The following is a 24663-nucleotide window of genomic DNA, read 5'->3' on the forward strand; positions in this document are numbered from 1 at the left end:
AGCATTCTCAATACAGCAGTCATTCTGCAGTAGTAACCATTACTGTGAGGAGATCTAAAAATGTCAGTTAAAAAGCAGCAGTTCACATATTTCTGAAAAAGTCATTTTTAGAAACTTTTAAGGAGTTCTCTACCATGAAAAGTGTGTGTTACAGCGTAAAGAAACCACAATGTCCATGAGTTAAGATAAAGCACTTCAAAGAAATCTCAGGTTAAATCCTGAAACTACACCAGAATTCTCTGGAGTTAAATACCCCTAATACTGCCTTAGATTATTACAAACAGAATAAGTGAGGAATTGCATTATTTCTTTTCCAAGAATAGAAAGGATACTTCCTTGTTAGAAAGTAGCTGGTACCATCATAGCCCACACCTGGAAGTGCAGGCCGCCTGGTCCCAGCACCAGCTTAACGGCGAATAACAGCGAAGCTTTCTGAGGCACCACAATCTTGTAACAGGACACAACTACTCAGAGAATTTGGCAGCTCAGACCTTAGCTACAAGGTAAAAATTGCTAATGCAGTTACACTCCATTGCTGAATAAAAGAGAGGAAAAAATGTCACTGGTAGTGCTTTTAAAATATTTAATATTCTTTAAAATCCAAAATAATGTGATTCTTACAAGTTATGTGCCACATAAAGCAGGTGTTATTTCTTTGAGAAATGCAGGTGATACTGGAAAACAGCACTGAGGTATTTTTTATTTTTAAAACTGAATAAGGAAACAAAGTCTGAATCTAATTAATTTTACATTTATAAAAAAAAACTCAATGCTACTGCTTGGCTCTTTTGCTATAATTTTAGGTTCTGAATACAAGAGTATGGGAAAGAGCATTATAATAGTACATATAGTTTTTAAAAACTGTGCACATCATAACCTGGAAAAATGATTATACAGCAAGAGGCCTGAGTGGAGGTAGGCTAATAACACTTTACCTGTTCTCAAAGGACAGCTCTGAGAAACAAGTGTGACCAATTGTAACACCAAATTAAAATGGCAATATTTAAATAAGTAACAAAATGATCCGCATTTTATATAATATTGAATTTCCAAACATAGCTCATGAAAATCAGCAGAGAACCTATTATAGCACCGTTGAAACCATTCATTATCCCATTGTGCTTCTGTGTAATTTAGGATTTGGGCTGAAGTTATTACTTGGAAAATGTCAGTCTTGTTTTTGTAAATCAATCTGGATTTCAATGAAATGTTTGCTTTAGGGAAAAAAAGGTATTCTTAGCCATTTATAGCTCCACCCTTTCAGAAGGAAGAATGACAGGCTATATCTAATTTTAATTTAAAACCAAGAACCAAGCAGTAAGGACACATCAATGTCAAGAGTAGTACACTAAGAACCACACAGAACATTAGAAAGAATTTGGTGTGTGTTTTTACAATTACCAACTGATGTTAAATTAACAATTAAAAATTTACAGAGATAAAACTTTTTTTTTTTTTTTGCACTGACTGGTTTCAATACAGCACTGAATTTAACTCGTCTTTGGGCTTCAGTCTTTACATAGAATGAATGTGCAAGTGCCACACTGAGCACCCTCCCCGACTTACACCATATGATAAAACAGACTTCAGAGTAATTCTAGGATGATCTAAGTCACAGCTGCTCTGGCTGACATCTATAAAGGAAAAGGATTCCTCTTCTTTTTGCTTGATGGTGATTGTCCGGTTACATAATACATCAATCTGAAGATAGATAACAGAGCTTTCCTAACATTTGAACTCTTTAGTATTGGTACAACCATTGCCAGCAGTGAATCTGTACCAGTATAGGCCAACTCAAAATACACATCATAAAACATCTGAATGTAGTTTTTAAAGCAATGTCACCGTTTGTTTCCTCAGAAACTAAAAAGCATACATTTAAAGACATCGTGTCTCCAATTTAAGCCTTAGAGTCAAGAAACATTTTTTATATCATTAAATCCAACTGGTGGTTGACCTCCTTTAATGACCATTCTCTAAGGGATCCCAAAAGCTAGAGCGTGCTCTGGACCTGGACTGTGGGACTCAAGAACTACTCTGGGAGCCCTAAGGTGGGGAATTCTGTTCCAATACAGACCAGCAAGAAGTATCCTCAAATTTCTAGGCCTCAAATGTTGAAACACTGCTTTATTGGACAATGCTGTGTATGGAGGTTTGGTGTGGCTTTGTTTTTAAAGGACCAAGCAACACTACACTATATAAACACAGCAAATGTTTTCTGTAGAAGAGTTTGCAGTATTCCACCTATATTTAAGGACTTTAGATGGATTTTAATATGGATATGATAGTGACGGCCATTAGAAGATGCTGACCGTTTTAATAACATTTTCCCAAACAGGCAGCGCGTGTTTTGGGTTCTGTCATACTGGCGTTTGGCTGTGTTGGGGAAGTTATCATATTAAAAGTGCCCATAAAATAGAAAAGGCAGCAAGTGAAACTAGAAAAAACTTGGAGCTATATGAAGCAGATTTGAAAGGAGTTACCTTTACTGTTTCCTATCTAAGTTGAGAACAGCAGGGAAGCACAGGGGCATCTGGACTGGGGCTCCACTGCTGTCCTGAAGTGGAACAGGTTCCAATCGCCATGAAGAGGCGTCGCGAGGGCTAAGGACTGCACCCCAGATGGGAAGAGCCAGTCCTCCACATAGAAGATTACAAGGCAAAACAAAACAAACCACAATTAAATACGCTGTGAAATCACTCTGATGAGAAAACAGAACACAAAGATATTTAAAAATATAAATAAATACATTTAGCCATTTTTATTCAAGAAACCCAGAGAACTGCTTTCAAAGCAATTGCTTCTTTAAAAACCACTTTCTAAATTCTCCCATAAATACTATTTTGATTGTCACTTAATGCAGCACCTCAGTATTTGCTGGTGGTGGTGATGGACTTTCACTTAATACCTCTTCATAAACTATTTCACTAAAGAACGTTTCCCTAGGAAAACTCAGGCAGCTTACAAAATATTGTTAAATACTCAAAAACAGAACCTGCAAAGTATTATTTTATTTAACAAAAACAAGGAATGTAGTGTTAAATTATGACATGGGGAAAAAGTATGCAAAACAGTCACATGGAAAGAAAGTTTTAATTTTTAATATCCACGTTTGCTTAGTTTCTTGTGAGCTGTTCAATACTGTTTCAAACATCCTGAATTAATAACTGTACCAACAAAATTCATCCCCAGTGTTTCCACAGGAGACATTAAAATATGACCAAATTATTATTATTTTTCCTTTTCTTCAACCAAAGTAGTCTTTCTCAGTCCTTTCTGTGCAAAAATATTACAAGAGCAATTCAAATGGAAACACTGAAATGACATGCCAACATTTCAGAGCACATTTAAAACACCCAGAATAATTCTTGAAATTACTGTATTCTAAAATATGACTACCAATCACTTTTAGGTTAGTTCTATACATCTATTCACACTGATGCAATTCTCCTAGACCTCTGAAAATAAACAGGCTCATTGGTCTCTTTTGGTGTCCACACATTAGGCAAGATAGGTTTACAATAGTGTCTAAATGGAGCTAGGCATCCACAGTCTCTTGACTCCACCACATTCAAAACAAAAGTCAAAGTTCATTTGGCTACCATGAAATCACTCCCATAAACCTACTATGGTTCACTGGATCTAAACATTTCTCAGAAATGTGTCATTTAAAAATTTCACCTAAGTGATGATTCGGGGATCCTTTAGAAATGGTAGTATCTAAGATAATAAACTTTATCAAAATGAGTAATTGCAATAAAGTGCTTGTTACCTTTCAAAATGATGCTTTTAGACTGTGGTGTGTTGTCTGCGAAGTGTGTGCTATTCCTATATAAAGGATCCCCAGGCATGAGAGTTGGGTCTTCTCACCTGTCTCAGAAAGCAGCAGCACTATCTCTTGGTAGGCTGACAATAGGCACGTTACCCATGCGGATGAGGCTAAGCTAGAGCTATGGCAAAAGGGGAAGTAAATTAGAAAAGGGGGGAGGCATGTGAAGGGTTCCTATTATCTTCATAGTTATATACAAATATATTAAATATGCTATAAAAATAGTCAACTCTTTTCCTTTGCAATTACTTCAGAAGCTCCTTTTGGAAGAACGCTCACCCACCCCAAACAAAAGACTCTTTTCCTCCAATCACTATAAAATGGCAAGTGCCTTTGTGCTGTTTCTTTTCCTCTGTTTAAAAATTCCAATCAGCTTATTCCTGGCTAGACTCACTCAGCAATAATAATATCCAGTGTTTATACCTTCCAACACTGACTCCCGAGGGACTAAGAACAGGGTCACAGACATTGGAAAGGTTATAGACTTGAATGAGTTTTACACAAATGTTCGTCAACAAACTTTCAATTACCAGAGAAATATAGGAAAAGAAAAAAAGTAGAAATGAGCAATACCAGAGCAAAATGCTATTTGCAGTCCACTTTAAAAAAAAAAGAAAAGGCTACCTCAATGTCGTGGAGACATCTTAAAACACGTTGAGTAACTTCCAGTTTAAAATAATTTTCACCTGTCTGTGTAGAGCCGGCAAATAGAGTACTATTTTAAGGGGCCCCTTCCTAAGGCTTCTTGAACAAGGGCTCATCTCCCTTCAACAAGCAGTGCCCTTAACTAACTGCAAGCAGACCGCTTTAAGGCAATGACCAACAACCCAAGCACTTCTGAAGAATTACAACACTTTCACGAATCTACACTGAGAATTCTACAACAAACTGTTCAAAGTCACTGGCATCCTTTTATTACTAGTACATTCCTAAACCAGATTTACGTGACAAAGCAGAGCACAGGACTCAAATTACCCCCTCAACCTGGGACGGAGTTGGGAGACTGAACTGTAGTATTTACTCACACGCTGCCCCCATCTTCCCCCGTATTTGCTTTTCTCCCAATATTTTCACTCAAAAACTGAAGTGCTTTTGAGTGTCTTGGTTCTGGTCTGACGCCAGTCGTGGCAGCAACTTCATGAACCCTTACAGTCCTCACTGGTAGCTGTGAGAACAACAGTGACTCACCCAGTGCCACAGCAGTCCAAAGAAGGTAACACCTAATGACTGCCACCCAGAATCAAGTGTTTTTTAAGAAAAACCGAGGATCTATGAGAGTAAAGCAGAGGGAAGATAAGATTTTTAAGTAGTTGAAAGGTGTTCCTATTTGGTATTTTTTCATGACTTAGATTTGGATTTTAATGAACAACTTTGGCTACAGAAATGAATGAAGAACAGGCCACTGCTGAATCTTCATCAGAATGCTCAAGTCTCAATGCACGGAGGAGGGGACAGGGACTGCTCTGCAGCCCAAGTTCCAGGGAAGCAGGAGGAAACCAAGTTAAAGGAGGAGCTGAGAGGCAGTTACTAGCTCTTCTGATCCAACACTTCATTCTGACAGCAAAAGAAAAGCTGCTCCTTTAAGTGTAGCAACCAATTCTAAGCAGGAAAAAAATGAGCTGTGAGGAACAGCAGGAATTGTAAAGCAAAATCTTGTCTAATTTTCTTTCCCAAATATTTGTGAGGATGAAAAAATGCTTGAAGGGACTGGTGGAGGAGAATGTGCACAAACAGTCTACAGATGTACCTTGTGGCTTGTCTTATACTTGGCTTGTGTTAACCTAAGTACACAGTACTCACGGTTCACCATCTTTCTTTTTACATATGGGACTTGGAAAATAAACCTTAATATGATAGTTCATCATATCTTTTGTTTGCTAAATCTGTATCACTACATATTGCCAATAAATAAATGAGGCACAACTCAGATATATATGGAATGGCATGATAAGGTTAAGAAAGGCAATCTGAAAGGGGAAAAAAATACTGTTGCCATACTCTACAACATCAATGTTGTCCACGTGTACATATGCTCAAGTACACAGATATTCCGACATTTATTCTTGACATTCATGAGAAAGTCATGATCATTTAGCTAGAAGAGGAGCTCCTTGATATGTTAATTACTGATTGGCATCTAGTAACACTTCTTTTGTAGAAGGGTAGGTACCAAGTCTCTTTGGTTGTTTTCAACATTAATTTTCTAGTTTATGTGTGGCCAGGCATGGTTTTCTACAGAAAGACAAAGTATACCCCTTAAGGATGATAGCAAAGCTGAGAACAGAAAAGTCTTAAGAACTGACTGAGAGTTCCCCTGACTCCTTTATCTAGCAATTCTGTACTAGATTATTTTCATTGCTGAAATCTTTTCTATTTAACAACCTCAATTCTGTTACACATTTTCTTTTAAGGTCAATTTTGATTTATTATAGCTTGCTGTCTTCCCTTTCCTCAGTAATAATTTTTGATATTCTAATAAGATTTTTTCCCATTAATTTTCCTTTGTTCTGTAGTTATAAATTTAATTACTAGTACCATAAAATCTATAAAATGCTTTTTTTTTAATGTACGTAATTCTGGTTGGAACTTACTACCTTTAGAATGTATTAACAAATGAAATCTTAGTTCATGTTTACGAAGCATGTGAGCTACAATATTCTACTGCTGTAGTGAAGGCAAAGCCAATTCCTACCCCTTCTTTTTTCTTCACAGGATTTTAAGATCACATTGAGCAAATATTTACTGGTAATTACTAAATGACTACATAGCTTTAAGGAAAATGATGATTTAGCAAAACAACTTTGTGGTCACATTAGTAACTCTGATGTATCATTAGGATGTCATCTTTTATTTTGAAATTATTTGTACCTCTAAACCAAGAGACTCAAAGCAGTCTTCATTAGAAACTTAATGGCACTGACACCCACATGCTATTAAAAATGTACCAAGATTTCAAAACTGCTACTGAAACCAGACGATGAGCTCAAGATGGTGAGTTATCACCTGAATCAAAATCAAGGCACAATGGGTTGTTTTTTTTTTGTTTTTTTTTTTCCTCAAATAACCCTGAATCATTTCTGACTAAAAGAAGCATTGAAATTGTGGGGATAATAAAAAGGTTCCAACAAATCCTAAAAGTTAAAATTCCCACCAGTGAGAACGTTAAAAAGTGCCTAAAGTATTTTGTGTGCAAATTCACTCCTATAACTGAAACATTCTTGAAATTACTTTCAGGCTTGTTAAAAACCATTTACACAACTATTTCCAACTATGAACTAGATCAAAATATGTGATCAAAACTCCCAACCATCTTAAAATAAAGCAGTGCAAATCCTATTTTCAAACATAATTGAAAAATAATGAAATGAGGGATATTTCTGAGTCACTTGAAAATCCTGTTTCAAATAATTTAACCTGAAAAAAAAAATCCATTCCCAGCAGCACATCATACCTCACTGAACAAACTGTGACATCACAGCCAAAGTATGAACATAAAAAGACTTGTGCCCCGGAAACTGAAGAGAACACTACTGTATGGTAAACAAAAGAGAGAAGAGGATGTATTAGTTTGCACATGGTGTCAGAATCTAAGGAAACTACTCATACCTAAATGAGATAATGCTTTCATGCAGCATACAAAATGTTTTGCTTTCTCTCCTTTTATCCAGACATATACATAATATTATTTTTACAGCGTCTGTACATAGAGAATTTAAACTCATACAACATTCTGAAATTAATTACTATTCCATCATTATCCGAAAAGGGAGAGGGGTTGGGGAAGGGGGCCTACTGAGTCTACTGGACTGTCTTCATGGCATCATTGTAAGCAAACCCCTGACATGGCAGTGGTGTATCCTCTGTAACACTTGAAAACAGGCACAGAACCACTCAAAGTTACTAACATTGTTAGTGCCTTTCTTATTCACTGGAGGTCATGTTTCATAGCTGAGTTTCTTAACATTTGGCAATATACTCTTTTTCCATCAAAAAATATCTGGGCAAGTAAAACACTGTCAGGATTGGCTATGGCCCTATGATCATCTCCTGCTGGCTGGTATTTAATGCACATCCGCAGCACGAGGCAGCATTTTCTCTGCTAACTAATTCCAGGAACTAGAACACTCAATACTGCATCTCATGAAACCACTGGAACTTTTCATGCTATCCTCAGATCATCCGAGCAACTCTTTTATGGGCCACCCCCTTCCTCCCTTGAGGGCAGAAAGGAAGCGTGTGTGCTACTGTGGTTGAACCTTGGAAGGATCAGTCAAACTGTCAGTCCTGCGCCGATTCAGTTGCTGCTGTTGCTGAGACTGGTGTTGCTGGTGATGTGACTGAGGGAAAGTGCTCTGCTGTAGTGGAAATGCAGCAGAGAGGATAAGCTGAGTTGAAGGGTTCCCGTGGAGCAATCTAGAAGTCTAAAAAAACAAATGGATTATGCAACACTGCTTTACCCGCACTATACTGTCTACATTAAGATTTACTCAACTTTTCCACTCTTCGCAGGAACAAAATCTGTACATAAGTTTTGCTTTCTCATTTAAAAATAATATTTTGGAAAACGCTAATGAGGATTTCCCTCTTCCTGAAAGTATAACAGAATTTCATTTTTTAAAAGGAACTGAGCTAGAGGTTTTATGGTACAGAAAGCAATCTATGCCCTGAGGCAAACCACGCATATTCTTTCACTTTATATGTCCTAAAGACCACATTTTAAACAGATGATACAATTTAAGCATCGCTAAGAGCATATGAAACATGAACATTCTGAGGTCAAACAGACAACACCTTCTGCACAGGCTTTTTGATTGGTGAGAGCAGCAGTTCAGTGGCCAAGAGCATGGGCCCTGAGGTGCACTGCCTGGGTTCAAACTCTGGCTGCCCCATTTTACCCGATGTGTAACTTGGTCAAGCTATTTACATCTCTGGGCCTCAGTTTCTTCATTTACAAAATAAGGAGAATCACAGTACCTCCCACAATGGGTTTCTGTGAAGATTAAATATTAACATTATTATTATTTAAAAGTACCACAAAAATGAGGGCAGGCAAAGTCAGAGACTTATGTCCTATAGGTAGCAGTATGATGTAACAAAGAAAAAGCAAAACAAAAAGCGAGCGGGCAATCTGAAGTCTGAAGCCCTGGCTGTGAGTTTTGCTCTGCTATTTATTAGCTGTGTGGCCTTGGGCAAATGTCAAGTCCATGAACTTCAGTTTCTTTTGCCTAATTGCTCCTTCTAGAGATATAAAGGAAACTAGCCAAAAGAAAGTGAAAGTCTTTCCTCACTACTGACAATACATCTTGACGCAGGGTGCATAATTTTAAACTGGAACTGTGATGGGTGATTTCTGCAAATGTATGTGAAGGACACCTGCACACGCACACAAAAGGACAGATCTTTGAAACTTTACGGCCATTAAGCTTTGCTAAGGACCTGGAGACATTTTCTTTTTCCCTCTGTTATTAGGAACAGCTTTTGTAAGAAAAGAACTCAGGATATTTATGAGCCTTACAGGGTTACAACAGAGGTACACTTTGGAACTAGGTGTTATATAACCAGAAAAGACAAATTGTGTATTTCTATCTGCATATGAGTGTATTTCTAAAGGGTATTGCCTATCTTATTTCTTTAGTGGTTCCATGTCTTTGGAATGTTTTTTTAAAAGTGGAAGAGAATGTTCATTCTTTTAAGAGCCCTCGTTCCCTGAGAGAAAACTGAGCTCTTAAGGCAAGTCTTCTCCCTTTCTAAGCTTTTGCTTGATTTTCATTGAATACATTTCCCCTAGAGAATAGTTTATAACTTATTATAAATTCTTGTCATTAATTAATTTGTAACAATAGCTAACCCAGTCATTAATGGCTGCACTGTAGGCTTAAGGTCTAAGGGGTTGTATGATTCTCAGAGATATTTAGGCAACTAACCTCTTTTAGTTTAGCACATCACCAAGTTCAGAATTATATTTGTACCAGAACACCAATGGCGATAAATTAACACTGTATTTATGTCTGAGTATATAGTATAACACTGAATCTTCTAATCATACCATATGCTGTATAACTTTAAAACTGATGATATGTATCTGGCATACATGGAATGGTATCCAGCACAAATCTAGGCTTAGCCTACATTCAAAATCGCTGGCCTTTTAGACCAGTAAGGAAAAAGCTGGATTTCCAGATGTCATAGTCTGCTACTGTGTACCCCCAATGAGGGTGCTGAGGTCCAGAAATTTGTCCTGCTGATTTCTTTGCTGAGGATCCCGATCTAGGTGACCTTGTTCTGCACCCTTTAGATAAGTAGATTCTGTCTGATATACCCACATGAGATCTGTGTCTGCATTTTGGTTAATCTGAGTGTCTATTAATACATTTATCAAGACAGTGGTCATAAAATCAAGCTAGTTATGTGCCTTCTACCATACTCAGTGATTTGCATGCTTCTTTTACCCATGAGATATTAACTACTAGCACCTCCATATTACAGATGAGGAAACTGAATTTTAGCAAGTTGAGTAACCTCCAAAGTTCACACAGTATGTGGTACAGCAGTGACTCAATCTCAGCGCAGGCTATGCCTCCACAGTATATCTCCTCTGATGTTAATATATTACCAAAAAGTCACTATAAAATTTAATCCAATAAAATAATTTAAGATAATGCCTAAACTAATTTTTTTAAAAAGTCCCTTTCAATACCTCTGCCCTGTAGAGAGTACAGCTTGATGGGCCACTAGGAAAACAAGAGAACAGAGAAAGGTGCCTTTGCTTGAATTCCAGAAACTCTAGCCAGAGAGAGCTCTATGTAAAGTACCTTGATATGGGCAAGAAGCAGCCACTTACTCTATCCAGCAGTTCAGACAGTGGGGTATCTCCACGGCAAGGTTAAAGGTTTTCCAAAGACAGAACAAGAGAAGAAAAAATAGCCAACTGGGATAAGCTTTCTGTCTTTATATAAATTTAAGTCGTACAATGAGCCTTTATGGACTTCTCAGATCATTTTTAAAATGTTCCTTTAATCCCTAATTTCACTCCATAAAAGTAAACAGGTCTGGGACAGCTTCCGCATGGGGAGAATTACCTGTAAAAACTGCTGCGGCGGTTGAGCCAGCTGCGCCTGCGGCGGCTGCTGCACTGCAGGGAGTTGCTGTTCCTGGGAACTCTGCTGCTGCTGCTGCTGTGGGACCGGCAGTGTCTGTGACTGCGGTGGTTGTGGAGCAAAGGTAGGGTAGGCAGTCACCACCTGACCCATGAGCATAGCGCTGGGCACCACGACCGCCCCGCAGGCTACAGGAGCAGTTACTAACTTGGTCACAAGCTGCTGACCTTGAGAAAATCTGTTAGGAGGAAAGAACGGGAAAGGGAGTCAGAAGTACAAGGTATACATTATGAAAGGTGGTGGGCTGAACATTTCTCTAAGATAATACCCATGATATTGCCAATGAACTGATAGGGTATAACTCTAAGATAATCCCCTTTTAATACTGCCATACTAAAAGCTGTACGTTCCAATTTTGTTTCATGTTTTTAAAGATTCCCTTTGGGATATCAGTGAAACAAAAGTGTGTAGAGCAAAATGAAGTGAACCCAAACAAAAATACAAAACTTTTTTCCGATATCCACATGCAAAAGAATGAAATTTGACCTTTACGTCATATATAAAAATTAACTCAAAATTGATTAAAGACCTAAACATAAATGTTGAAACCATGAAACTCTTGGAACAAAACATAGGGGGAAAGTTTCATGACACTGGATCGGGCAATAATTTCTTGGATATGACACTAAAAGCACAGACAACAAAAGAAAAAATAGATAAACTGTACAACAAAATTAAAAATGTTTATGTTTCAAAGGACACTATCAACACAGTGAAAGGGCACTCCACAGAGTGGGAGAAAATATTTGCAAATCATACATCTAATAAGGGGTTAATAACTAGAAAATATAAAGCAATCCTACAACGTAGCAACAAACACACACTCTGATTAAAAAATGGCCACGAGTCTTGAATAGATATTTCTTCAAAGATGATATACAAATGGTCAATAAGCACTGAAAAGAGGTTCAACATCACTAATCATTAGGGAAATGCACATCAAAACCACTAGGAGATACCACTTCATATCCATTAGGATGGCTACTATCAAACAAAGTGTTGACAAGGGTGTGGAGAAATTGGAACCTTTGTGCACTGTTGGTGGGAATGTAAAGTGGTTCATCCACTATGGAAAACAGTATGGTGTTTTTTCAAATATATTAAAAATGTAACTACCATATGATCCAGCAATTCCAATTCTGAACTGAAAACAGGGACTCAAATAAATACTTGTACACCCATGTTCATAGCAGCTATTCAAAACAGTCAAAAGATGGATACAACCCAAGTGTCCATCAGTAGATGAATGGATCAAGAAAATGTGATATATACATTACAATGGAATATTATTTAGCCTTAAAAAGGAAGGAAACGCTGACACATATTATAACATGGATGAACCTGGAGGACATCATGCCAAGTGAAATGAGCCAGTTAGAAAAGACATATATTATGTGATTCCATTTATATGCGGTATCTAGAGTAGTCAAAGTCAGAGGCTTATGTGCTTAGAAAGCAGAATGGTGGTTCCCAGGAGCTAGGGGGACGAGAAGTGAGGAGTTACCGTCTGATGGATACAGATTTTCAGTTTGGGAAGAAGAAAATATTCTGGCGACTGAAGGTAGTGATTGTCACAATGGCGCGAATGCACTCATGTCAATGAACTGTACGTGTGAAAATGGTTAACACAGTAAGTATTATGTTATGTATATTCTACCACAATAAGAAAAAATTTAACCTGTTAAAAATATCAACTTTTTTCTTTTTATAAAATTACTAGGTACTTGGGAGGTAGGTATATGTGACACATGATTTTGCTAATGAAAATAAACTAATCAAAATAAAGCAGTCATAAGGGAATTTTTAAAAAACTCTCTAGGTTTACAGATGTTTACATTGCAAGCTGTATCTTATAAACATAATTCAAAACTAAACGACATCCTAACAGTACATAAAAATACACTCAATTTATAAATTTATCAAGGAGCAGAGTACCCACCGTGTTACAATTCACTAATATTCCCTCCCACCCACCTTCCTTCTTCCACAGTCTTTAATAAAAGGACAACAACAAAAAACGATGCCTCTTCAGGGAACAATATTATTTCTATCTGCCTTTTCTGTGAGATGAAGTTAGTTTCCAACACTGGTCATCACGGTGAGGAAATTGAGACATGACTCTACCGTCGATTTAGCATGACACAGCTGCAATTACAAACTGTTCAAAGCACATAACTACGATTAAACTTAGCACATATACATACTTTATATGCTCCATAAGACAAAATAAATCTATTCTGAATCCATTCCAAATCTTAAAAGTAAAATACTGTATATTATATACTTCAGGACCAAACGCATTATTTAATGCAAAAACATATATAGTAAAAAATTTACCTATAAAGCAAGCACAAAGAAACAAATAACATTACAAAGTGGCTTAATCATAGAAATGCTAAGCACTAATTTCTCTGTAATCTAAAAAGTAATTCGTATCTGAATTGTCCAACTGCCCACTGGTAAACTATGAGACTACCTCATCCCTCTCTGGCACTAAAAGAGTCTGCAATCTACTTTGGCTTAACTTCTGTGGCTTTGTATACACTCCTACCTTTGCCTAGAACACCCTCCTGGACTCCCTGCCACATGCTTATCCAAAGCCAAGCTCTTTAAGACTCAGGTCAAGTATCTCCTCCCTGAAGCTTTCCCTGACCATACTCCTCTCTTCATCTGCTTGCCTCAACCCATAACACTGCTCACTTCCTCCTTTCTAAAGACCTAGTAAGGATTTATCACATCAAACAATACTGATTATTTACCTTTCTATGGCTTTGACTAGTCTGATCTTTGTCCTGGGATAAAGAATGCGCCATACTCATGTAAGTAGGCACTCAAATGTCTGCTGAAGTATGTTTTTCCCCCTTCAAAAAACAGTTGTCTACAAACAGTTGCTAAATTGTGTCCTCCCAAATGCATGTCAACATTCTACGTTAATGGATTTTCCCTCGGGCTTTAAATCTAGTCCTCTGTATTTCTGTGGAGCATATTCATAATACTTCCTTTCAGAAGTCAAAGCTGAAAGCTGGACTTTTTAACTTGAAGGAACTGAATTCCAAAGAGAAGAAATGAGTTTCTCTCTGCTCTTACTGCTTCTGCAATCCTGAAGCTTCTTTACTCTCTGGAAATTATTAATAGGACTTTAATAAAATCTATTACACAGTCTAATACAACAGCAAGGTTTTATTATAAAAGCAGCAGCCTACTTATATTGTACTAAAATTAGTAAAAAATAAAATGTATTTAAAATATCATTAAGACTAGAAATCCTATAGTTGTTGAAAGACTCCTTCCTAATATTCGAAAAGGGTATTTCTTCATAATATTTGTTTCTAAGTCAGCTATCTGGATGACTAAAATAAGTCACAGATGGCGGTTTTTCTAGAAGCGCCCACAGAACTTTAGCATAGTATATGTTAAAGCACATGAGCTTTGAAATCAGACACCCAGGCTTGAATTCAGATACCCTTCTTCACTCCCTAACAGCTATAGACCCTTGACCAAATTATTAAAAACTCACTTTATTCTTACCTGGGAAATAAAAGACCCTTTTTAAAAAATAAAAATTAAATGAGATAATATATTTTGAGCATGTAGTACAGTACTTAACACAAATCAAGAAAGGTGAGCTACTCTTACTCCATAACACATATAAACTATGGTAGCAAACACCCTAACCACTGTTACTACACTGACAACACACCAGCATCTGTACTGAAATGATAAAAGTTTTATAGTGATATAGACAAACCCTATTATAAAACTTGTGTAACAGTGTGCTGTAGAATTTGGATTCTACAATATTTATTAGCACATTTCTGAACAAAACAAAACTTGTTGTTACTCTTTTATTATAAAGTCCGTAAACAATGGATACATTCTGTGTTTTTATTTCAAATTCAAGAGTTAGCAACAAATTAAAATCACGTTTTTAAAGATCAAAGTGTTGTTGTTGTTGTTTTTTGTGGTACGCGGGCCTCTCCCATTGTGGAGCACAGGCTCCGGACGCACAGGCTCAGCGGCCATGGCTCACGGGCCCAGCCGCTTCGCAGCATGTGGGATCTTCCCGGACCGGGGCACGAACCCATGTCCCCTGCATTGGCAGGCGGACTCTCAACCACTGCGCCACCAGGGAAGCCGCAAAGTATTGCTTTTTAATCAAACAATTTACATCTTTGAAATGACTAACGAAATATGACCACTACCTTATCTGTCTGTCCTGAGTGAATGTAGTTACTGCAGCACTCTGGGAACTGTTCTGTGGCATACTAGATGGAATCTGGACCATGCTTCCGGCCGTCGGCTGAGAAATCACCATAGTGTTGTACAGTGGGGCTGTAAGAGTGCTCTGTGTCTGACTGGGAGGAGATGTTTGCTGACTGTGCCCGCTCAGTACATTCTGTTGATTCTGCTAGGAAAGAGAAGATTTTACAGATAGATTATCTGAAAAAAATTTATTCAGGAAGTATGATTCTATTACTCATCATTCTAACAATAGCTGACATGACAGAAAGAGAAGTGGCAGAACATATTACTCTGGGAGAAATCAAGGAATAACTTGTAGTCATTGAGAATGAATTAGCCTTCAGTATCTTGCTGGAAGGTAAGCTATGACTTTTGAAAAGGAGCATGATCTTAACAGGGATGATATGAAATATACATGAAGAATTTCTTCAAACACCCAAAGTGGGTGACTGACATTACACATTTTTATATATTTCATTTGAAGTCTTGAGATTTATAATCACAGATGCACACCAATTACCAAAATTTCCTAGAATGTTGATTAAGCCATCACTGCCCTAACAATACAGTCTTCACCTATAGTAACATATGTCCTAGTCAGACACTTGCAAGTCAAAGTCTTTTTTTTGTTAACACACAGAACTAGTCCGTATGTTCATTTTAAGCAAACTGCAAAATTTTTAAATGTGAAAATACTGAAAGCATTCAATGTTCAACAATTAAGAACAATTTTGCTCAAAATATTTTAATTATCACTCTCAATACTATAGTTTCTATTACTAGTAAAGTTTTAAATATGGTAATGTTCAAGATGAAGCTTTATTCTTGTTTTAGCAACACCATACATTTCAATCACTGAACACTCCACAGCCCACTGTACTCGATAACGTTACCTGACTTGATGTACTTTGTAAAGTCTGCTGTTGTATCATGTGCTGAGTTGTGCCAATGTGTCCAGTATTCATTCCACTTTGAATTTGGTTAGTCTGAACAACCTGGCTTTGCATATTTATAGGTGCAAGCTGCTGGATATTAGATGAATTTCCAGAAGAAAGTTGAACAGAACCAAAATTCAATCCAGGGGTTGACTGTTGTAAAAACATCTTTAAAAATAAAGATTACATTGAAATGATCTTTCTAAGTTAAAAAGAATGAGAGCATTAAAAAAAAAACAGCTAAAAATTAAGTTTAAAACGCAAGTAACAAGAAGACTAAGTCATTCTGAATGAACACTGAGCAAAAAATAATTGCTGAATAAAACATGATACTCATTTTCATTCTTCCAGTCACCCTAACCCTATCATGTTTCTAATTGTCAGAAAAAGCGTTATAAATTTCAAAACCTCCACTTGTTTGACATTTTTACATGTTGGGGATTATTACATCAGCTAGCGTTACCCTAACTCAGAGCTACTCAAAGGTCTGTGGACTGGCAGCTCTGCATCACTTACCATTTATAATTCACGGCATTAGACAGAAGTAGCCTTCACTTAAAGTTTCCTTTGACCAAAGTCCTAGTCTCCTTGGATAGACATAACTTTAGAGTGGCCTTGTTGGTTGACCAAATGAGACTAATTTGAATCCCACCTACTAGTATGTTTTTTAAAAAATGACTGATGATTGAGTCATAAATTCTGTACCTACATGTAAAGTATTTTGATGTTATGGGTTTAAAGCTTACTAAACATTAGCCTGCTAAAAGATGACTCTAATCTGGAGAAACAAAGACGCTGATGGAAACACTCTTAGGAATGAATCATCTTTAGAGACTGTTAATACAATCCTATTGAGTAAATAACCAATGAGTATTTATTGAACTAAACTGAGGAAATGTATCTTTTGCATCTCACTTTTAATTAAGAAAAGTCAATTTCCTAAGAAGCCAAAATGCAAATAGCATGCTTTGCTTGAATTCAAATGTAATAACTTACCTGAAGCCCTTGACCATGGACCATTTGAAGCTGCTCTTGAATTTTTCTTAGTTCTTCTTGTTGCCGATGAATGTTTGCCTCTATCATCCGAGTCCGTTGCTCCAACTGGTCTTTCAGATGCTGCATGGCTCCTAACTGAGCTGAGAACTGAAACTTAAGTATTGTGGACAGAAAAAGTGTAACATAGTTTACAATCACTTCTCATAACTGTAAAATGTGAAACACAAGCAGTACATCATGAGCTAAGAATGTTACGCCAGTTATGAATGTATCGCCTCTCAACTCCTAATTCACCTGTCTTTGCTTGGCTTTGTGATACTGGAGCTGGACCCTACAAATGTATCTCCGTAGTCAGCAGGCACAAGCAGTCCTGTCAGTGACGATGCTGGAGGGATACTGCAAAGTGAGGTGCCTATCTTTCTGGTTCTGGTGCTTTTCCTTCTTGTTTTTATGCCAATGGGTAGCATCCTAGTGAGTGTCATCAGCGCTCCAGCAGGTGGCTTTCCTGCAAGTCTCCCTGGCATCCTAGTGGGCAGCTCCCCAGCAAATGTTACTGGTACCCCAGCAAGTGGCTTCTTGCTCTCCAGCCCTAGTCTGTGGCACCTCCGTGAATGTGTGGACCATCCAGTGGCTACAACCACACCTGCCTAATGGGATCTGAGTCCCAGCCTGGCCTGGAAGAGCAGGAGCTCAGGAGGGTCGAGGGGGTCTTCCAAGTTGCTCCCCCTTGGCTACTCTCCCTTTCACTTACATTTAGTGGCTGCTCTCTACACCTGTTTTCCCTGTATTCTTTTGAATTCTCTTAACTGCTTTCAGTGGTTAATCCCTGTTACCAGTAATTTGTTATACTACCCCTGTTCAAATTTCTGGTCTAGCTTCTGACTAGATCTTGACTGATTACAAGATGAATTAATAACACTGGCTTTAGAAGACCTAGGTTCCTATTGCGGCACTACCACTGAACTTCATTTCTACTCTTTAACAACTGAAAAAGTAGCCTGCACCTAGAGTTGTTCACATCAAACTGTCATCCCTAGACTGTCCTCTTTGTGCATTAGAAAGTTATAAAAATCTGACATTAGAAAGTTGTAAAAGTCTGACAGATAACCAACCATGAAATTGTTCTCAGACAAGTACAAAACCTAGGCTTTTAAAGACTAAGCGATTATAAATGAATGCATGCATACATGAATGGAAGCATAGATATTCTACCTACAGAGTAAATAAGGTTTTCAATCTTACTTATTTCTCTGTTTCACCTGAGTTACAGGCAGCTTCTATTTACTACTGCTTGAAACTTAGTCACATTTGTTGATTCACCACTTAAGCTCGTTTACTTAATTCCAGGAATATTCTGCACAGGATACGGTGTAAGAGCAGAAAGAATTTCACTGTACTGGAAATCTGTCTTAATCTTAAAATAGTCTCCTACAATTCATGTAAAAGTGAGAAATGCCCCCCAAAAGCTTTTTTACTCTATCTTCAGAAGTTTGTATTGAGAACACTGAATATTACTTTTCAAAGTATACAACTCTGACTTCTGAAGTTGACAATACCAGATCAAATCATACATTAGATTACACTAGGTGTGAGAAAACATTACAAGTTTAATACCCTCATGCCTTAATTTTTCATTATTTGAAATTTTATATTTATGTCATACAAATATATTTTATCCTAACTAAAGTTATTTATACCTTTAGGTAAACATTACATTGTCACCACTTAAAGGATTTCTATTAAATACAAATACGAAAATAAAAATAAACACAGAAAGCAGAATAATGGGAAATAAAATCACAGAACTAAGAGGCAGAGTGCTTGGCTTTATCACTGAATGAAATACGAGATTCGAATACTTATTAACATTTTTGACATAGTCGATACTATTTATTTCATGAAAATATTCCTTTACAATGTTAAGAAATGCTTATTCAGTATCTTGAGATTAATGAACTAATAATATTGAAAATATGTCAAATATTTACATAAAAATTCTGTTACCCTTCAGAATAAAAAGCTTTTGAGGACTCAGTGCTGATAAAAACTACTGCAACTCCAGATACTATTTAATAATACAGTGCTGTTATAAATACCTTACACAATTATATGTTGCTAAAAGTCAAGATTATGACATTTAGGTAATTTATAGCACTGCCAATATATTTGTACAAGTGTCATAATATATAATAGCTATAGTTATATATATATATATAATTTAAATAACCGCATATGATAAGGGTATTTTTAGAAAAACATTGTTTTTACCTATTGCTAACTATCATTATTTGAAATTAAGATACTGTTAAGATATCTTTAACACCAAACAGAACAGAAACTTTTGGATTATTTTTAGCACAACTCAGTAGTATTTTTAACGTGTCTGAGGCACTGAATGAGTGCAGTCATAAATTACAAGTTGCGAAGTTATAATCAAAAGTGTCACTTTTGCAATACCTCTCCTTTGTCTTGCTAGTTTTTGTATTTAAGCCTCCTCTGGGACTCAGTCCAAGTAACAATTCTTCCAGGAAGTTCTGTTTCACTTCCTCAGGCTGCATTAAGGGTCCATCTAATGTGCTCACATATCAAGACTTCAGACCCTGAGCATAGACTATAGTACATTGTATTGTAGTTAACTGTCCTTCCCTCTAGATGTAATAAAGTCTCTTAGTACAGATATATTTACTGCCAGCACCTGCAATATCTGATAATACAAGGAACTCAATAAATGTCCTGTATATAAACAAATGGATGAATATATGAATAAAATTACTCAATTCTTCCACTATCCATAAGAAGAACAAAATGAACAGCTACATTTCATCTTTAATATCTTTCTGCCTATACTGTTTCTCAATAGGGGTTAAACAGGATAGTTTTTTGTTGTGCAAAACTGTCACACACCCTAAAAGACAATTAGCACCCCTGGTCCTTGCTGACTAAAGGGCCAGTGGTACCCCAATATCATTGACAATCAAAAAATCCCCAGATATTCTAAATGCCCACAGCTGAGATTTACTGCCCTGTAAGTATGTACTTTTAAAAATCTCTAGTAGCTTAGAAACAATTTATAATTTTAAAATACTTAACTGAAACAAACAGAAATACCTGGGACATGCCTTGTGGAACTGGTAAATTTGCAGCTTGAGACATCACTGGCTGTGTTAATGACTGACCAACAGACTGGGAATTTATGGACTAGAAGCAAAATAGACAATAACACTGGGGTGACAATCATTCCCATAAATGAGTACTTCCACCAGAAATATCACCATGGCATCTTTATAACTGAATTACAATTAGCCTCATACTTTTTTAGCTGAGTATAGGCATGTCTTCCCCCTCTAAACTGGAAATGCCTATTCCCTATTTATCTTTTTGTCTTTCAAGGCACCTGCCACATTACCTTGCATGGGCTCCCAATAAAAGCTGGCTGGACTTTACTGAAAGTGATTGGTATTTGAAATTAGATACAAAACGGCTCTAAATTATCAGTCTTCCATAATTGAAAAAAAAAATCTAACAGTTTACCTGAAAAATAATCAAAAGGACTGGTATGTTTGACAACTACTCCACAGAAAAATAACGATCTTGAGTAAGTGTTATGTATAAACAACTATTTTGAATTTCATAGAAAGGGATAATAAATAAATGAATTTCTGAAGATTTAGATGATGTTTTTTTCCCCTTTAATAAATCTTTATTCAGAAGAATACTACCTGTAGAGTTTACCTGACTACTAAATGATGACCTCCTTTGTGCCATCTTTTCATGAGCTGGTAAATGCTGTCTGGGAGGAGTGCTAGTATCCGTTGGGATCTTTGTAGGTGTAGCTAAGGTTGGTCAACAAAAACAGAATAGCATTAGTACTTTATAAAATATAATTTTCAAAGATCAATCTCAAAACGCATTTCAGTGAATAAAAGTGGTTTTTGAGTTATTTTTCTAAATTATTCAATAAAAGTGAAGTCTATGACAACAAGATGATTCCTTTTAATCACTTCTTTTTTAAGGACAAAGAAAATATCTGAAATAGGAAAACTTCAAATATAAAAATGGTTACTACTCCTATAACTCAATAGTAAAAAAAACCAATAACTCAATTAAAAAATGGCCTAAGGACTTGCACAGATATTTATCCAAAAAAGACATAGAGATGGCCAGCCGATATATGAAATAATATTCAACGTCACTAATCAGGGAAATGCAAATCAAAACCACAATGAGATATCACCTCTACCTGTCAGGATGGCTATTATCAAAAATATCACACTGTAAATCAACTATCCTTCAATTAAAAAAAAAACAGCTTATAAACTGTTCAAAAAACAAAATCTGAAGACAAGTGTTGGTAAGCACGTGGAGAAACTGGAACCCTTGCACACCGTTGGTGGGGATGGGAAATGTTGCAGACACCGTAGAAACAGTATGGATGCTTCTCAAAAAAATTAAAATTAGAACTACCATATATGATCTAAAAATCCCACTTCTGGGTATTTATGCAAAAGAATTGAGATCAGCATCTCAAAGAGATACTAGCATTCCAACGTTCACTGCAGCACTATTCATAATAGCCAAGGTATGGAAACAATCTAAATGTCTATTGACAGATGAATGGATTAACAAAATGTGGTGTATACATACAGTGAAATACTACTATTCAACCTGGAAAAGGAAAGACATTCTGCAACTTGTGACTTGGATGAAGCTTGAGGCCATTATGCTAAGTGAAATAAGCCAGTGACAGAAAAAGACAAGTACTGCATGACTCCATTATATGAGGTATCTGAAATAGGCAAATTCATTGAATCAAAGAGCACAATGGTGACTGCCAATGGCCAGGAGGCAGGGAATGGGGAATTATTAATTAATGGGCATAAAGTTTCAGATAAGCACAATGAATAAGCTCTAGATCTGCAGTACAACGTCATACCTACAGTCAACAATAATGTACTGTACACTTAAAAATTTAAGAGGGTAGATCTCATTTTAGGTGTTCTTATCACAGTAAAATAATTTGTTTTTTAAAAGGAAGAAATAGCTATAATAGGGAAAAATTTTTTTTCTATGATCTCAGAAATTTCTATATTTAACCTCTTTTGATGTTCTACCCACCATGTTGAGTAGTTCAGACAACCCCCTTTTTCATTATATATAGTTTTAATACTCTGAGAAACAAAGGTGCTAGACTCTTTTTAAAAAATTAAGAAGGACATTAATTTAATGACAATTATGTAAGTCTTCATAAAGACAAGATACACACAAAGCACTTTCAAAAAGCAAACTCAAAGAACACTACTTACTGGCTCTACCAATAAAAAAGGAATTACTGTAATAGTTTTGCTTTCTTTTTGAGGGATGATTAAAAAATAACAAGACCAATATTACTACCTACATATTTTATAGGCTACTTTATACACTTAACTCTTTGCTAGATGTGAGCAATGTGCCTCTTGCTCACTGAAAAGGCTAGTGTATTTCAGAAATGTAAACACTTATCATTTGAAAGTGGCAGTCGATGAAAAATGCTGATACCGGCAACATAAACAATTTAGAAGGACTCTCTTTAAAGGAAGTCTGCTTTCAAGCTAGGGTACTCACAGGAAGGGTCTGAGACTGCAGTATGAGATGATTTTCTTGAACTCCGGGAGGAAGCAGAAGGAGTTGGGCTGTGATCAAACCTTTCCAATGCTTCCTTGAGACTGACTGTATTTATACGATTATCAGACCCAGAATCTTGGCTCTAAGGAGACAAGAGTAAAATAAATGTTTTCTTGTGGTTCAGTTCAGAGTTCCCAAATTAGCAATACTTCTTGCTAATTCCTCCTCCCCAAAATCAGTTTTTACCCCATAACAAGGGAAGTGTACCTGTGTAATATTAGGTCAAGAAATGAAAAAAAAAATTTTAATAGCCAGAAAGTTTTGGTTTCATTCTCTATTTAAAGAAACAACAGATGCAAAGGAATGAAGCTGGACTCTTACCTTATACCATATATAAAAGTTAACTCAAAGCGGATCAAAGATCTAAACGTTGAGAACTAAAACTATAAAACTTTTAGGAAAAAAAAAGGGAAAAGCTTCATAACATTCGATTGGGCAATGATTTCTTGGATATGACACTAAAAGCACAGGCAACAGAAGTATATCAAAGGACACTATAAACAAAGTGGAAAAGCACCATGGAATGGGAGAAAACATTTGTAAGTCATTTATTTGATAAGGAATTAATACCCAGAATATATAAAGAGCTCCTACCACTCAACAGCAAAAAAAAAAAACCAAAAACAAACAAACAAAAAAACCAAAAAACAAAACCCAAAAATACCTGCCACAAAAAATCCAGTTAAAAAATGGGCAACTCTTGCAGAGACATTTCTCCAAAGAAGATATATAAGCAGCAAACACATGAAAAGATGCTTAATATCACTAATCATTAGGGAAATGCAAATCAAAACCAAGAAATACCACTTCAATCAAGATGGCTATTATTAAAAAAAACAGAAAATAACCAGTGTTGGTGAGGATATGAAGAAACTGGAACCCTTGTGCAGTGCTGACAAGAATGTATAAAATAAAACGGTGCAGCTACTATGGAAAACCGTAATAACAGCTCCTGAAAAAATTAAATATAGAATTACCATATGATCCAGAAACTTCATTTCTGGGTATATCCTCAAAAGAACTGAAAGCAGGTACTCAAACACATATTTGTACAGCCATGTTCAAGCAGCATTAGTCACAATAGCCAAAAGATGGATGCAACTCAAGTGTCCACTGATGGATGAATGAATAAACATAATGTGGTATATACATACAGTGGAATATTACTCAGCCTTTAAAAGGAAATGCTGACACATGCTACAATATGGATGAACCTTGAGGACATTATGCCAAGTGAAATAAGCCAGTCACATATAGACAGATACTGTATGATTCCACTTACATGAGGTACCTATAGGAATCAAATTCACAGAGTCAGAAGTAGATTGGTGGCTGCCAGGGGCTGGAGGGAGGAGGGAATGGGGAGTTACTGTTTAATGGGTGTGGAGTTTCAGTTTGGAAAGATGAAAAAGTTTTGGTGATGGATGGTGGCGATGCTTGCACAACAGTGTGAATGTACTTAATGCCACTCAACTATATACTTAAAATAGGTTAAGATGGTAAATTTTGTTACATATATTTCACATCAGAAAAAAGAAAAAGTGAAAAAAAAAACCCAACAGAATTAAGATGACACTTAAGTTTACAGACAAGGCACTAAAAGCATCTTTGGAACTCCGCATTTGACTGCTCAAAATCTTCTTCACACCAACTCTGACCTTTCTCCAGAATTCAATATCCATATTGGTGATTCATCTAATATCCTGTCCTGGCCTCTCAGCTTTCTAGGAACACCTCGTCTCCAAGAAACCTTTTCCTCTACTCTACTGCGTTCAATCTCTACTCCTTGTCATTACCAGATACTCTAGCACCTCTAAGAGCACAAATTAAAATCTAACTTTAA

General features: G+C 36.5%; 1 protein-coding gene across 19 annotated transcripts in view; it reads right to left on the minus strand.

Moving 5' to 3' along the window:
• Positions 1 to 1388: 1388 nt before the first annotated feature.
• CLOCK (clock circadian regulator) overlaps positions 1389 to 24663 on the minus strand; it is a 139062-nt gene continuing 115787 nt past the window's right edge. For 17 of the 19 annotated variants that reach the window (XM_079919460.1, XM_079919448.1, XM_079919459.1 and 14 more), the window contains 8 exons: positions 22761 to 22902; positions 20892 to 20992; positions 20268 to 20357; positions 17160 to 17312; positions 16122 to 16331; positions 15189 to 15394; positions 10909 to 11164; positions 1389 to 8250 (listed from right to left, as the gene is read on the minus strand). In XM_079919460.1, the coding sequence (XP_079775586.1) occupies positions 8071 to 8250; positions 10909 to 11164; positions 15189 to 15394; positions 16122 to 16331; positions 17160 to 17312; positions 20268 to 20357; positions 20892 to 20992; positions 22761 to 22902 (1338 nt within the window). In that variant the 3' untranslated portion in view covers positions 1389 to 8070. The remainder of the gene's footprint in view (positions 8251 to 10908; positions 11165 to 15188; positions 15395 to 16121; positions 16332 to 17159; positions 17313 to 20267; positions 20358 to 20891; positions 20993 to 22760; positions 22903 to 24663) is intronic. The other 2 variants (XR_013827962.1, XM_079919452.1) reach the window with 2 other exon arrangements.

The sequence above is a fragment of the Stenella coeruleoalba genome (genome assembly GCF_951394435.1).
Source record: "Stenella coeruleoalba genome assembly, chromosome: 4".
NCBI classification, from domain to species: Eukaryota; Metazoa; Chordata; class Mammalia; order Artiodactyla; family Delphinidae; genus Stenella; species Stenella coeruleoalba.